The 17,349-nt window shown below is 39.2% G+C and overlaps 1 protein-coding gene across 1 annotated transcript in view; it reads right to left on the bottom strand.

Moving 5' to 3' along the window:
• The window catches only part of SND1 (staphylococcal nuclease and tudor domain containing 1), a 437,130-nt gene that overhangs the window by 231,849 nt on the left and 187,932 nt on the right, over positions 1–17,349 (bottom strand). The window contains exon 12 of the mRNA XM_025379159.1: positions 10,648–10,748. Coding sequence (XP_025234944.1) covers positions 10,648–10,748 — 101 coding nt within the window. The remainder of the gene's footprint in view (positions 1–10,647; positions 10,749–17,349) is intronic.

The following is a 17,349-nucleotide window of genomic DNA, read 5'->3' as shown; positions in this document are numbered from 1 at the left end:
CTTAAAAGAATCTGTTGGGTAGCAATAACATTAGTGGATGAGTTGGCCACAGGGAGTGTGATGAAGAAAAAGAGAACAGAATATAAAATCAAATTTGAGCTTAAAGAAATAGCTGGACATGTGAGAGAGAAGTGGGAAAGAGGACGGAGAAAAGATGGAAGAGACTATTAGATTTAAAAATTAGGTCAATAGTGAGCAGCTCCCTGGAGGGCTTAGGGCTCACTTAAGTATTTGTTATGTCTTAGTCACTATGCTAAACATTTAAAACGCAGTATCACCTATAATCCCCACAATATCCTTATGAGGTATACTATTATTATCTCTAACTGATAGCTGGAAAAACAACAACAACAACAACTAAGGCCCATGATTACATGGTATCTAATAGTAGAGCTGAGTTGTTTTTTTTACCTGAGACCCATTTACTTCCAAACTCTACATTTAAAAAAGTATCCAGGCCAGTGCAGTGGCTCATGATGTAATCCCAGCACTTTGGGAGGCCAAGGTGGGAGGATTGCTTGAGCCCAGGAGTTCGAGACCAGCCTGAGCAACATGGCTAAACCTCGTCTCTACAAAAATGAGCCAGGCAGGGTGGCATTCAGCTGTGGTCCTAGCGGTGGGAGGATCACCTGAGCCCACAGAGATTGAGGCTGCAGTGAGCCATGACTGTACCACAGCACTCCAGCATGGGTGACAGAGTGAGACCCTGTCTCAAAAAAACAATTCCATAGAATCTAAATATCAACAATAGTTTGCCTTAGACTTCCTCTCAACCTTATGCCAAGTGGTCCAAGTTTTTCTGCTTCTAAATTTTATATTCTTAAAAAAAAAAAAAAAAAAAAAAGCACTCAGCACTCAAAAGAAGTACCCCCAAAATAGGAGTTATTATATAACAGGCAATTTCCCCCTATTTTCTTTTGAAAATGTTACTACAATTTTTATTACTTTTTAAAAGATCACTCAGAATTAAAGGAAGCAAATCCCTTTTAAGCAGAATCACTACTGTGAGTTACAAGAATCTATAAAAACTCTGTTCCTATTCCCCTTAACACTGAGTGCTGTGCTGACCACAGGAATTATAAAGAGAAGGGGGCTGAGAAATGGCACAGAAAAGACCCATAAGTTTTGCTTATTGGTAGCCATGTCAAATGCCCCCTCTCCTTATCACATCAATGGCACTACAAAGAGAAAGAAAGAAAGAAAGAAAGAAAGAAAGAAAGAAAGAAAGAAAGAAAGAAAGAAAGAAAGAAAGAAAGGGAGAGAGAGAGAAAGAGAGAGAGAGAGAGAGAAAGAAAAGAGAAAAGAAAAAAAAAGAAAAGAGAGAGAATGCTAGCGGGAGGTCAGCAAGATCTACTGAGAACTTAGGTCCAAACACCATCCTTTACAAGGTCCCCCTGAAATAAAAGAAAGACAGATATGGAAAAGAATAAAGCCCTGGCCAGAGTGGTGGCTCACACCTGTAATCCCAGCACTCTGGGAGGCCAAGGCAGGCAGATCACTTGAGGTCAGGAGTTCAAGACCAGCCTGGCCAACGTGGCAAAACCCCATCTCTACTAAAAATACAAAAATTAGCCAGGCATGGTGGTGGGCATCTGTAATCCCAGCTACTCAGGAGGCTGAGACAGGAGAATCGCTTGAACCTGGGAGACAGAGGTTGCCGTGAGCTGAGATCACACCCCTGCACTCCAGCCTGGGCAACAGAGTGAGACTCTATCTCAAAACAAAACAAAACAAAACACGAACAAAGCCCTAATGATGCTAGAAAACAAGAATGTGTGTTAGCAGCACATCAGAAAGTTTGCAAACCCTGAAAGGCAGAAAGCAGATGGGGTCAGACTAGTGGAGAAATGGTAGCACAAATAGTAAGAAGTAAGAGCACTCCAAGGGCCTTTATCAATAAATACAAAGCAACCCAGTGAGTAGGCTTTAGGGTCATCATCGGAGTAATGAATTAGAAACCACACTCAGAAGAGCTTGGCCAGTCAGCCAGAATCTCCTCTACTTCAATGTTTTTATTTAGGGCAGCCTTCAAGGAAGTCCGCCTCTGATACTACCTGCCTACCTACTCACTTTTGTGACAAAGCTGTCCAAGAGAAGTAGACTTACTTAACTGCAGAGAAACACCATGTCTACCCCAAGTAGTAAAGTTGTTCCTTCATAAATGCAGATGAAACTTTACAAATATTTAAGGATTTATCAAAGAAAAAGAACAAAATAAAGACAACATTTAATCTAAGAGGAAACAGATAATTCAGACAACAGAAGAGGGTGTCATTTCTTTTTTTTCTTCTTTTTTTTGAGACCGAGTCTCGTTCTTTCGCCCAGGCTAGAGTACAGTGGCGTGTTCTTGGTTCACTGCAACTTCCGACTCCTGGGTTTGAGTGATTATCCCACCTCAGCCTCTCGAGCAGCTGGGACTATAGGCGTGTGGCACCACACCCAGCTAATTTTTGTATTTTTTTAGTAGAGACGAGGTTTCACCACGTTTGGCAGGCTGGTCTTGAACTCCTGACCTCAGGTGATACGCCTGCCTCAGCCTCCCAAAGTGCTGGGACTACAGGCATGAGTCACCGCACCCAGCTTTCTTTTTCTTTTCTTTCTTCTTTTTTTTTGTTTTTTGAGAGGGAGTGTCACTTTGTCACCTAGGCTGAAGTACAGTGGTATGATCTCAGCTCACAGCAACCTCTCCCTCCAGGGTTCAAGAGATTCTCCTGCCTCAGCCTCCCAAGTAACTGAGATTACAGGTGTCCACACCCCGCTAATTTTCCTATTTTTAGTACAGATGGGGTTTCATCATATTGGCTAGGCTGGTCTGAATTCCTGGCCTCAAGTGATCTGCCCGCCTCAGCCTCCCAAAGTGCTGGGATTACAGTTGTGAGCCATCTCGCCCAGCCTTTTTTTTTGGAGACCGAGTCTTGCTCTGCTGCCCAGGCTGGAGTGCAGTGGCACAATCTTGGCTCACTGCAACCTCCATCTCTGGGGTTCAAGCGATTCTCATGCCTCAGCCTTCTGAGTAGCTAATAGACATGCATCACTACACTCAGCTAATTTTTTTGTATTTTTAATTTCAGACAGGGGTTTTGCCATGTTGCCCAGGCTGGATTCGAACTCCTGGGCTGAAGTGATCTATCCACCTCTACCTCCTTAAGTGCTGGGATTATAGGTGTCAGCCACTGCTCCCAGCCAAGGCTGTTATTTCTTTTAATTTTAAATGTTCTCTGAGATATTAGAGACAAATTGTATTCACAAACTAAGAACAGGGTGCTATTAAGACAGAACAATTAAAGAACAAAAATTTAAATATAAATGCTGAAAGAAAAATCAATAAAATGGGCTAGATTAAAAGAACAGTCTGTAAATTTTATCAGCATAGAAATAATTTCAGTTTTAGAATTACCAATATATTCATGATGCCTAATACAGTCCTTAGTACATACCAAGCATTCCACTAATACTTGATAAATGAACTAATGAGTGAGTGGCTAAATGAATAAGTGATATGAATAAATAAACAAGAGTGTGGATGAATGAAAATAAGTCAATACGCATGGCTGGCCAGCTGTCTGGCTAAGCATATAACCTGGAAGATCAAGTTGAAGACATCTCCTTGAATATAGAACAAAAAATGCAAAGGAAGTTTTAAAATATTTAGAGAAACATTACAACAAGACATGAAGCAAAAGTTACAACATAAATAGATTTGGAGAAAAGCCTCATTCTCTTCTGGGTTCTCCACGGTATGCTTTGGGAAACTGACAAGGGGGAGCTTCCCAAGGATCAGTGCAGTAAATATTCAAGTCATCCATCCACAATCCGGCATTCAACTCAACTGATAGTATAAAAAGCAAAAAGGGGAAAATAAGAAGCTCTCACATACTTCAGTAAAGGATTGTGCTGATTTGCAGGATTCAAGGGTGCCATTATGAAAAGCTAAATTGAACTTCCATCTAGAAATGATGATAATAAAGTAATCTGAAACCACATTTTTAAGGGAATGAGACTTGGCAGTATGAGGTTGCCATTGATAGCCAGCCACAAAATATCTGAACAAAAGAGACAGATTTGTCTGAAACTCAACAATATTTTCCTGACTGTAATCCCAAACCCTGTGCAACAGCCAAGTTCCTTTTTACAGTGTTTTATGGGACAAGTATCTTAAAATGATTGCTATGCTTGAGCTGGCAGAGGACAGGCCTAGTTATTCAACTACTTCTTTCTCAAGTATTGTTAACTAAATGCCACAGAGGTTTCTGATGTCCTCAGAATGGATAACGCACGCTTCTACTACTCAACACAGGAAAAGCAGCACAATTATATTAACCAAGCAGCCTATGATTTCCAGAAAACAATCTAAACTGCTCTTTTTGGGAAGGGGGAAGGTTTGGGTTGAGTTGGTTACTGGTTTGTTTCTGATTTAAGTGGAAAAAAACAACAACCCTCATTCTAGTGTCTTGTGTTCCTTCAAAGCAGGGGAGGAAGGGGGCTCAGTAGTCCTTTTCATTGACTATAATAAAGTGTAAGACATCAATCTGTGGGGAAAAAGGGTTGACTATAATGCAGACCCTACCTCCCGGCAGAGCCACTGTCATTATTAACACTGTCACCGTACTTTCTCAAGTGCTGAAAAGCAACTTCTGGATGTTGTGGGCCTCTCTGAGTAAGACGACTAGGCCAGAAAAGAGCGATTCAAGAGGCTGCTTTTGCCCAAGTATAGCTTGAAAGTCAGGTATTAGTAATATGTTTTAAGAATTGAAAACTCTCAGAGAGAGGAGGTTTGGCTGACAGTGAAAAACCTCAAAGCTATAGAACTGTAGTCAGAAAAGCTGGGGGCTGTATGACACTTATTCCTACTGTGACTGAGAAAAACCAAACTAGGATTAAAAAAGGATTATTCTAGTGGAGTAAGGATAAGACCTAACCTAATGCTTCAGTCACTAATAGAACAGCTGGGAGAAAAAAAGTATCCCTGCAAATTAGAACCCAAGAAAAAACAAAAGCAAAGGCAGTCTTTTCTTTGCAAATTTAATAGTCTGGTTCATACAAATACAATAAAGGTAAGCTCTATCCACGAAGACTCTAAATAGATAGAAAGGATGTTCATAAAGATGGTCTTGAAACTGCTGCATGGCAACCATTAGGGGAAAGAGGTTATCTAAGATGTCCCAAGCCCCCACAGAACTTGGACAGTACCTCTGGTAGCAAGGTCTCATGCTCTGACAGGCATCAAGGCAGGCGGCAGGGGTGATGCATGCATCAAGAAAGAAGAGCAATGCAGGGAAGCAGCAGAATGAAAATATGAGAAAAAATAAACAGAAAAAACAAAGTCACCTGTCTAAAAAGAGGTGACCTTGTGCAGAAAACAAACAGGACTTTTCATTTGCTCACTTTTCATAGTTCCTCTGTGCCATTCTTTAACTTTCACAAAATGAGCCATGTGTATTGTTTCCTATCATCCTGAAATACTTCACATAATGGGAAACAATAGGGAAGTGCCTTAGTGACTGTATCTTCTGGATATGTGACAGTTTTCATGGTTGAGGGGTGAGGTGATGGTGAAAATGACTGTGTGTATGTGTGCGGCTTACCCTAGTTATATTTTGTAGATGTCCCTTTCTAAATGTGAACACATTTTCTTCTAACACTTTTCTTTGAAAATGTGATATGCAGAAAGGCATGAGCAAGGAGTTAATAGATTCTAAGGGTTTGCCAAATTGGAGCTCAAAGTAATTGGGAAGTCCAGCACAGGGAAAGGTCACCTCGGAAAATCTCACTCTTCAAGAAGGCTCTGGCAAGAACGAAAGAAGGAGATTTTAATCACTGCAGCTAATTACATAGACGACTAAATCACAAGAAGAGTTATTTAAGTGTCTTAAATACAATAAAAAGTTATTAACAGGAAGCGCCATCTTGACAGCTTCATGTCACAAACCAGGCCTAAAACGATCAGCTAATTCCCAACCCAGGAGCCAGAGAATGAGAAAAGACTCAAAATTTGATCTTTTTATTTTTTTATTTAAACAGTTTTGATTAACAGATAACAATTCTTGCCAACTCCACAGTGAAGTTAATCAAGAAAAAAATTTCAATCTATTAGAGGAATGATGAACCTTGTTTTCATTGATTCCTCAGGGGGAACAGATAGGAAGCCTATGTCACACCAGCAAGGCCCTGCCAGCATCCTATGATGCGACTCCTTCCCATACATGGAGAAGAAAAAAGGATTAGAATGAACCCTATTGAAGATACAGACAATTCACACTCTCTGCAAGTGAAATGCATCTAAACTTCAGCTCTGAAATAACCCTTTAAGAGATACCATCTCATCTACCTCTTTCTTCTCAGTCCCCTAAAATCACTAGTTTCAGAGAAGCTCTTCTGTAGTTACAGAAGTCTGCTATTCTCTTTAATAACAGGAAAGCCACTAGGTGCTGTGAAGGCCTAAATGTAGGTGTATAAGCTCACAGATTACGACAAACATAATTTAGACAGGATTTCTTCTTAATTTCACATTTCTTCAAGACTGAACAGAGTGCACTTTTCAGAGGCCATGCAAGCCACAGATGCTGTCTTTACTAACCCTTCCCTTAACTGACTTGCACATTCTATGACCTCAGCATAAGGTACTGGCAGATGCCAGTGAGAGTGACTGAGAGCCACTGTACAACACCTGAGCATTTCGGTCCCAAAGAGATGAGCCATTTGTTTTTGTACCCAAATCTAGTTTACACTGGTTGTGCTTGTTGTTTTAATTACATACTTCATTAAATATCATTGAAATATAAGCACACAAAGAGTGTGTATTTACTAAAACACTCACAAGCACACAAAGAGTGTGTATTTACTAAAACTCTCACCACAGGGGCAGCTCAACCCAGTTCAACTCTAGTTTCAGCACCGTTTAAGTTGTCTTGCAGATGCAGCAGAGCACAAATTGCAAATCATGGAGACAGGGCATGTGCAGCAGAAAAAGGTTTTACCTCCTATAACACTCAGAACCAATATTTCCTCCCTGTGGAAACAAGAAGGCCAGGACAAGACCAAAACCTGAGTACCAGAATCCTTTTAGAAGTAAAGGGTCAGTTATCCAGAAAGATCGGGTGCTAAAATCCACCATTCCATATCTTATCCTAAATGGCCAAGCTTAAAGTCCTCCAGTTAAACCTGCCCTCCCAGCACCTCTGCACACCAAATTCCCCTCCGTAACCCATAAAAGTTTGACCTAACACCCAGATTGGGAAGACAGAATTGAGTCCTGCCTCCTGTCTCCTTGCCAGCTGACCTCACAATAAAGCCCTTTCTTTTCCCAAAAACCAGTGCCATATTATTGGCATCTAGGCCCTTCGGGCAGTGAGCCCATTGCTCGATAACACATGTTTAAAAAAATTTAATAAAGAGGAAAGGCTTTAAAGTAGCTGCAAAATAAATATGTGTGGGACAACTGTAACAGATGAGGGGGATGTAAATCACAAAAATATAAGGTTCTATAATTAGTGTTTTTCAAGTCCTCATTTCAAACAGGAAGTTATGCAATTCAACAAGATATCAAATAGGTGGTCCATGCTGCCCAGACAGCAAAGATTTACAAATACGTACACATTTTTATGTTTAAAATGAAAATAAAATATTTACGATGTAGTGTTTTTTAAAAAAGACTCTTCTCTGGCTAATGTTTATAAATCACCATTAAGTAAGATAAAAGGCTCTTAGTAGTATAACTTAATTCTGAAAATAAGCTAAATAGTTGGAGATTCTTATTTTATCAATACCTCAACTTTTCTATAACATTAATGGAGTTTTTTTTTTGAGACAAAGTCTCACTCTGTTGCCCAGGCTGGAGTGCAGTGGCATGTTCTCGGCTCACTGCAACCCCTGCCTCTGGGGTTCAAGCAATTCTCATGCCTCAGCCTCCCAAGTAGCTAGGATTACAGGCGCCTGCCACCATGCTCAGCTAATTTTTTTTTTTTTTTTTTTTTTTTTTTTTAGTAAAGACAAGGTTTCACCATGTTGGTCAGAGAGCTCTCAAACTCCTGATCTCAGGTGATCCAGCCGCCTGGGCCTCCTAAAGTGCTGGGATTACAGGCGTGAGCCACTGCACCTGGCCAAGATTTTTTAAAGTATAGAAAATTCAGAAAAAAAAGGACAAATAAAAACAAAAATAAAGTAAAAGGAAAATAAACAGAAGTGGTGGCTAAGATTAGAACACAGAATGTGTGCAGCTAGGTCTATTTGCTAGAGATGGCCTCTCTGGCAGTGAGCTTCCAATTATCAAATAAAAGAATAAAATTATCTGGGAGTCTCTCTGAATCTGCTGTGATTCTGGGGGCTGCATGATAAAGAAAAATATAAAAACAGAATGAAATGATCAGTTATAAGTTTTACAGTACTGATTAGATAAAAACAAACCTGTGGTCATGCCTTAGATGCTACTAACATCCAAGTTATGCTTCATAAAGGAACAGTTTGCAATACAGTTAACAAATCACTCAACAAATTCATTGAGTTCCATATGCTAGATACTAGAGCTACAACAGGGAATAAGACACAAAATTCCCCATCTTCAGGGACACAACAGTCTAATGAAGGATGGTTTCAGTATCAGTAAATTCCTTACATTTCTCCTGTTTGCAGCCTACCCATTTAACCACAAAGTATAATTCAGGATGAACAACCCTATGAAGAAACTCATAATGCTTTCCAGGTACCTGCCAGGCTGGTCTAATCCAAGGAGACAATTTAAGTATCTAGAAGAGTACCTGTAAAATTCTTCTAAACTTGTACATGCTTCTAAACTTCTAAAAAATTTACTATGGGAAATCACAAAGAAAATAATATTTCATACAATCCAATTACAAGAACTGGGAAGCAGAAAATTCAAGTTCATCATCTCTGGCACAAACCTGGAGTATAGACATTGTAGGTTGTCAATTAAGACCAACCAACCTGTGTTGTTAAACAGTCACCAGAGTTGACACCTTCTTACAAGGACTCAAGAATGTAATAGAAACCCAGACTGGAATAGACAGCTACCCCATATTTGCAGAGAGGAAAGCTGAAAGAGTAATCTCTGTCAAAGCCAAAATAAACACAGTGGAAATCTCAAGGTTTTAAGGCACAAAGCATGGCCACAACACTCTACTCTGTAAAGTATTTAAAATTATCTGTCTCGAATTGTCTTAAAAATAAAAAGATTACTATAAAATACTCCCTGAAATCTCATTTTAAGCAGTGTAAACTTATTTTTTAAATATTCTTCGGTGGTAACTAAATGAGATAATCCATTCTAATAGAATGTTAAATACTTGTGGAGGCCACCTGCCAAAAAAAAAGACATGTGGTTTTGTACAACGGTGAAGTTGTTTTCACAAGTACTTAAAAGCAGCAGTATCTATAGAGATGGCTTTCTGTGACAGTAAAAATATTTAGATAGAATACTAAGATTCCAGGTCTCTACAGTAGGGAAGCAGACAACTGACTCCTAGGAAGCGGTAACAAATTGGTAATAAATAAGCTATTGTAATTTATACAGATAGAAGAATGACCAAAATATGTCCTAGTTTTTCCCAGTTCAAAAATATTACTTGATTTGTCAAGAACCTGCTTCTAACAAAACCTGTGATGGTGTAAAGGTAAACATCAAATGCCTATACTGAGCACCTCCTGGCAAAGATGAAACCTCCAATTGTTATGTGAACATTAACAATATTAATAAATATAGGATCAGTAGCAGTGGCTAAAAGTAGTCATTTCCAAATGTGAGAGCACGAATGAGGGGAAAGAGGCTCCTGTTAGGAGACTTTCATGAAGCTAAGCAGCTACAAGACGCTCATTCCTTTCAGAGGCCTACAATAGCTTGGAGGTACTTCTCCTAAGTGGCTTCACTGTACTTTCAGTAACACAATCCTTGTTTTGATGACAAACCTATCCTTTTTCTTCCCCACCAATATGCCCCCTTAAAAAAAATGAAAAATAACAGTTTGGTAATGAATAGCATATAAGATTGTTAAACAGAAAAGGAGACAATTACCATACTGGTATATTTTATGCAAAGTAAGAATTGCTACTGGGGACTGGCTGACTGTTGTAATATTTCTGTGGAAGCAGGGCCCAGCAGGCTTCCTCCTTCCCCTATCAGATACTTCCCCTGAAAGACTCTTCCTCAACCTCGCTGCCAAGAGACCTTGGAATCTAACCACGTTATGGCCAGTACAGCAGAATAGGATGACCTCATCATCTACTGATTACATACAAGAAAATGTCCAATTAACCTCTCCTCTTCTTCCCTCCTTGTTACCTGCTATTCTATACCTAGACTTCCTAAACCAATATGCAGACACCATTTTGGACAGTATCTAGGGTCTGCTTAATACTCAATAAATGGCATTATTAATAGTAATGATGTGTACTTCATAGTGCCAGGCATACAGAGCCCAATAAATCTTCAATAACAACAACAATGAAAGTATATGATTAGCTAACGAGTGATTATAAAGTACTTACAAATATAAAGTGCTACACAGGCACATAATTATAAACCACTGAGTTAAGAGCAGGAGAAAGCAAAGCAGAGTGAAAGGAAGGACTCAAATGAGCAAAGAACTCTTAGCTACTTGAGATGACAGCTGAGTCCCTGACAGCCAGAACACTCACATTCCTCCAATGGTGACAGTGGCACAGGTACGTTCTGAAAAGGCAGGCACCGTCTCTGTGGCTGGGCTGGCTGGTCTAATGTAGTCCACCGTCACATTGACCTGGAAATAAAGAATCAAGGGAGTTAGGGTTGCGAGTCTGCAACATAGTTCACTAACAGCCACATGTGCCTGCTCAATTGTAAAAGATCAGCTCACTCCAGTTTGGTTTTCTGAATCTAAGATTTTAAAAACCAATTAAAAGAAATAGCTGAGCAACGAACTGGGAAAAAATGTTTGCAAAAGACATAACTAATAAAGAACATTTATCCAAAATACACAAAAAACTCTTAAAACTCAACAATAATAAAACAACCTGATTTAAAAGTGCAAGAGATCCAAAACATACAGGTGGCAAATAAGAATAGGAAAAGATGTTCCACATTATATGTCATTAGAAAATTGCCAACTTAAACAACAATGACACACCACTGCTCGTTGCAGCATAGTCAAAATTCAGAACACTGACAACACCAAAGGCAGGCAAGGATGTGTAGCAATAGGAACTCTAATTCATTGATGGTAGGAATGCAAAATGATACAGCCACTTTGGAAGATAGTTTAGTGGTTTCTTACAGAACTGAACATGTACTCTTACCATTTGATCCAGGAATACAGCTCCTTGAAATTTACTTGAGGAGTTGAAAACATGCTTACACAAAAGCCTGCTCATGGATGTTAACAGAGGCTTTGTTCATAACTGTCAAAATGTGGAAGGAACCCATATATCCTTCAGTAGGTGAATGGATAAATCGTGGTATATCCAGATGACAGAATATTATTCAGTGATAAAAAGAAATGAGCTATCAAGCCATGAAAAGACATGGAGGAAGCTTAGACATATATTACTAAGTGAAAGCAGATATTCTAAAAGGCAAACTGTATGATTCCAACTATATGACATTCTAGAAAAGGTTAAACTACAAAGACAATAAAAATATCAGTGGTTGCCAGGAGTTAGAAGGAGAGAGGGAATTTTGCCAGGAGTTATAGGCAGAGAATAGGGAATTCTTAGCGCAATGAAACTATTCTGTATGACACTATAATGGTAAATACATGCCACTATACATATATCAAAGCCCACAGATGATATAACACCAAGCACAAACCCTATGGACTTTGTATGATAATGATGTGTTAAGGTAGGTTCAACAATTGTAATAAATATACCACTCTGGTGTGGAAGATTGTGTTGGGGAGGGGGGGTGCATAAGGTATATGGGAAATCTCTGTAACTTCTGCTCAATTTTCCTGTTAATCCAAAACTGCTCTTAAAAAAAAAAAAGAAAAGTCCATTTTAAAAAGAAAGAAAAAAGCTGACAACCAAAGACGTGAGTCAAAAAACTAAACACACAGGGCCCCACAGCAATTTGACTTTACGGAGAAGAGGTCTGCAACATTCCTGTTGGACTCCTAGACATTATGATAAAGCAATGCTTTAACCTTTTCTGGGTCAGACTACATTGAAAACCTGTATTTAAAAATATGAACTGCCTCCATAGAAAAACTGCATATAATCTGTCTGTCATAGCTTCCTAAGGACCAGGTTAAGAGTTATTAAGAAGAGCAAACAAGGTAGGCACAATAGCTTGCTCCTATAACTGCAGCACTTTGGGAGGCCCAGGTGGAAGAATTGCTTGAGGCCAGGAGTTCAAGATCAGCCTGGGAAACAAAGCAAGACTCCCATCTCTCTGAAAAATAAAAATAAATAAATAAAAAGAACAAATAAGATAACAATTACAAAGATGCTTGGAATTGGTTTCAGTATGTAAATCAAAAAGATACAGCTAATTAAGCCCAACACCAATCTAGTTGAGAGTTAAACAGTGTGGAGGTGGGGGAGATAGAATGAACTAGATGAATACTTAGGTTTTGAATTAATTTTGCAGACAGGAAGTTAGGAGAATAAAATGGGAAAATGGTTTAACCCTAGAATACACTAAATAAATGGATATGGACACACTAAGCAATGCTTTTTCTTTATGAAAACTTTGAAGATAAAGATGTGGTATCCTGTAGCAAACATATAGGGCATGTCTTTACAGAATGAAGGTGTAGGCTTGGTTTGGGTCAAAACCAAGGTTTATAAACCCACACTGAAGAGGTACATGGGGAACAAAGAGACTGAAGCCATCTCCACAGTCTGGAATCCCTTTTCCAAACACATCTTCAGCTCTCACTGATCAGCTTAAAGACAGCATATTGCAGAGAAGCATGGAGTTCAGCCACACTGCTATTGAGCACCATTACAATCCTTTCAAACTGTCTTCTCTTCAAAAATTCATTTTGAAAATGAACATGGAAATCTGGAAAAGGACAGATGCCTCAAAATTCCAACTGCCAGATCACTCACTTGAACACTCCATTGAATCACGCTTTAGAAGCAGCAGAATGGAGTCATATCAGAGCCCAAGCCAATTAAGGGCTGAGGTTAAGGTAAATCATTCTTATGAGAAGTGTGGTCATAGCACAACACCACAGAAAATAAGAAGATATAAAGGTGACTCCTAAAATTAGATACCTAGCTTTAAATTACTGCAGGGTCTTAACAACTACTCTAAAACTCAGGAAATGAGTAAAAATGTGAGAAATGTGATCAGACAGGCAGATTGAACAACTAGTGCCCTCCAACAAAAAGGTTTTTAATACTTTCCTGGCATGCTGCTGGCCAGAGTTAATATAGGCCAAAGAAAGGGCAAGGAATGAGAGGGCTGCACACGGACAGGCCTGGGTAACTCAGAACCAGGGAAGGGAAGAAGTGGTCTTGATGCTAAGTTAATACACCCTGGAACTCTCCTCAGACAAAGCCTCACAACTAACTTATAGAAGCAGGTAGAGGGTGAGGAAAACAACAAGATAGCTGGAGTCATGGCAAAAATGATACAAGAAATCACAAGTGTACAGAAGGTAGACAGTGAAGGTGGCTATACCATGTAAAGTATCTCAGGGCCCATTTTAAATAGGACAAGGCCACAGGGTATGGTCCAACTTGGGGGCATTCCCTGGGAAGTTAATAAATATGTGGAAATGAGGAAACAGGTCCATGCATCTCTTGTGCTTTCACCTAATCCATCTAACAAGCTCAAGCCCTCAATTCAACTACTGAGGGAAAAAATCAGCACTGCTTAAAAAAAAAAAACTAAGTGAATCTCAAGGTTACCTTGCACCTACCAATGCCAAACCTCCTCCTCAGCAGGCAGAAAGGTGTGGGACAGCAGCTCTTCAGCACAGAGGAACATTAGCTCTCAACCCAGAGAGAGGGCTAATTCATCAAGAGGGCTAATTGACCACGCCACATGTGTGGGAGTAATAATAGGAGGAATAACAAACAAAAGTGAACACCTGTGCATCTCTCAGGCCAGAAGGCCAAAGTGAGGTGCTATTCCAAAACTGTCTTCCAGGGAAATCAATGGGAAGACAAAAAAATTTTAATTTTCAATAACCAAAAGAAACAACTGCATTCATCTGCCAAGTAATTATTTCCTATATCGAGAGAATGAGAACTGTAAATAAGTCAGAGATTAAACAGTTGTTTGTGGATGCAACATTATTAAAGAAAATCTGAAATACAAATGAGGTCCTGAGAATAGACCATAGCCAAGATATACACCTGCAGGCAGCTATGACAAATCAGGAATTAAAGTCAATGTGTAATTAGCATTTGTGTCCCTCCCCTGTGGATTCTGAGATCTCTTCCTCTACCCTGGAATTTTTCATCTCAAGATATTCATCACTGACCTGTCAATCACTTGAAAAAGAACCATGGTTTTAACAGCTCCAATTAAAACCACTGTAAATCTTAGCAACATCTTCGTCTAAATAAATGATAACCTGGATTTTCTGTTTGTGGGTAAGTATGTATGAAATGGCATGAGAGAAGAAACTGATTAATATAGATGGGTTCTCCTTTTTAAGATATTCCTGAAATATTCTGTATGCAGGTATTGTACGAATACATGACCAAAGGTTATATAACTGACTCAGACCCTGATCCCTGTTTATAGCAATGACTGACCACAAAGAGTCCTGGGTTCTTGCTTGGTGCTACTTGAAGCTCTCTTACAAATGAGGAACAGAACATCTTTGGGTTTCAGTTTCTCTTGACCTTAAAAATGAGGGCACTAGATTAGAACGTGAGAGCATCATTTCACTCTAGAATTCTAAAAGATAATTTAGTCAGACATGGGGTACTATATACTGTTTTCTTAAACCTTTGTGTTTCCTACCTTATATTTACTACACTGTATTGGAACACACCAACTGTAAGCTCCAAGAGTGGGGAGACCATGTCTTACTCAAAGAGCTAGCATGGGCTTGCAAGGTAGCAGACTATGCAGTAAATATTTGTTGCATGAGTAAATATATAATCGAGAATCTTTTCAGACATAACATTATGAAGGATACCTTTGAAGTGGGAAGCTGGGCATCCTGAGGACCATTTTGTCAAATTCTTGACCATTCTGCTGTTTTATATAGCAAAAATATATTTATTTAAACCGTGAGGGGTAGGGAGGAGGAACTGAGGGAGGGGCAATATTTTAAAACTGTAATAAAGCTCTAGTGCAAAAAACCATGAAAGATGAAGCAAGCCAAATATGGAACATATATACTTTCTCATATTATTTATTTGTCAAAGAGGTTCTCAAAGACAAGAGGGTAGCAGGCAATCTTGGTCTATTAGATTATAGAATTTTCCTTGAAAGCAATTTCAGGGACCCTTCAGAGGAACTAAGATGGTAACTTCAAACTAAATTTATATATTAATGGCTTGTAAAGTCTGGAATAGTTTAGAATAGAACAGCTATGGGCCACACAACAGAATTCTCAGGCTCTCTGGATATTCTTCATACAATGTGTGACTAGAACAGTATCAAACCACCAAAGAACTTCACAGACTGATGTTGATGATAACAAAATGCCAAAAAAACTGAACTACCTAAGCATAAAAGGTTAGAGGAGGTAGGAAGGAAAACAACTGCAGAGCCACATTTCCAGGTTGTAGCCTGAGCTTAGTTTTACTATAACTAGAGCTGTTACGTGAGGCTTCGGGGCATAATCACCACATAATCCTACCCACTATTCCACGTAGCCACTCATAAATTCACAAAGAGCTATAATAAACACCTTGTCTCTCAAAATAACCCCTTTAGAACCCCTTTCATGACAGAATTTCCAGGCTTTATGGAAAGCCTCTACACAACCCTGATATGGAAAAGATGACACCATCTGGCGTAAGTCCCACTGATGCTGCCTAGAAACAAAAGTAAGTAAAACAAAATGTTTCACATAGGCTCAATAAGAACACGGACACTTTGGAACAGCCAGGCTGCAGTGGCTGGTTCCCAGCAATTCTAGAAAGGAGCTGTGTGAACTTGGATAAGTGACCTAACTTCTCTGCTTATGTTTAACACATTAACTGTGCGTATCTCACTGCTATAGGAAGATCATTTAGAACAGTGCTTGAATCATTGTAAGCTCTATCTAAGTGTCAGTTATTTTTAGATAAACATGTACTAATTTTCTTAGGGCAGTGTCTGGCACAGAGTTAAGTGCTAAATAAGTATCCATGAGATAAACACACACAAATACATACATGCATAAATCAGATACATGTTGATTTAAATCATTAGACTTTGGAAATCATCAGGCAGAAAGACTAAATTAAACACACTTTTTAAAGAGCCACAGCAAACAAAAATATGTAGTACCTCATACATATTCATCCCAGCTTAGAGCTAAGTAAGGATTATTTTAAAGAATGATACACTATTTAGTATTTATTTAGATATTTAACAGATTAATTGCACTGTTACCAGTTACTGTATATTTTATTTACCAAAGACAATTGAAGCAGAGTGTTGTGAACCATCTCAAATAATAGGTTAACCATGGATACGTGGGGCAGGATACTTCTTGCCTTACTAAATTAGGAAGACAATGAACATCAAATAGCAACCAAATTTCCATTAGCTTGGGGTTAACAGCGTAGGATATAATACATTTCTCTTCAAAGGTTTTAGCCTATAAATTGTTAAGTATGATGAGTTCTGAGATCCTCTCCAAAGAACCAATGCATCAATATGTTCAGCTCCCTTCTTCTCTGTTCCCCATTTTAAAGTTTAACTTCCTCATTCTCCTTGCCCCTAGTTTCAGTAAACAACCTTTTCCACCAGTTCTAATCAGTAGTTCACATCTGTTCCCCTGGTCACCTGTTCTGTCTTGAGTCACGCCTGGTCACCTGCTCCATCCTGAGTCACCCCTGGTCACCTGCTCTGAACTGAATCACCCTGAGACACCTGTTCCATAACCGCTCTTCCCACCAAACTACTCACCCCACCACTCCGGCTCGTACTCCTGCCCTCTTTAAAATAGCCAATCGGAATTAGCTTAGACTGTGCAGTCCCACCCTAGCCAATAGGGGAGCAACATAGCAGTAGGGGCTACCTGCCCCCTTCCCCTCCCTTGTTGAAGTGTGCTCTTGCCATTGCTCCATCCACGAGTCACACCCTTCTATAGAAGTAAAAATTGCCTTGCTGAGAAAATTAAATTTATGTTTGAGTGCCATTTCTCTTGCAGCACCGAAAATTTATAATAGACCTTCCATACAAAGTGCTCCTTAATATTTAAATAATATAGTCTTAAAAGTTACATATATTTTTAAACA

This window comes from Theropithecus gelada, chromosome 3 (assembly GCF_003255815.1).
Source record: "Theropithecus gelada isolate Dixy chromosome 3, Tgel_1.0, whole genome shotgun sequence".
In the NCBI taxonomy this organism is placed as follows: Eukaryota; Metazoa; Chordata; class Mammalia; order Primates; family Cercopithecidae; genus Theropithecus; species Theropithecus gelada.
Note: the sequence above shows the minus strand (reverse complement) of the source record. Positions and strands in the feature narration are given on the sequence as shown.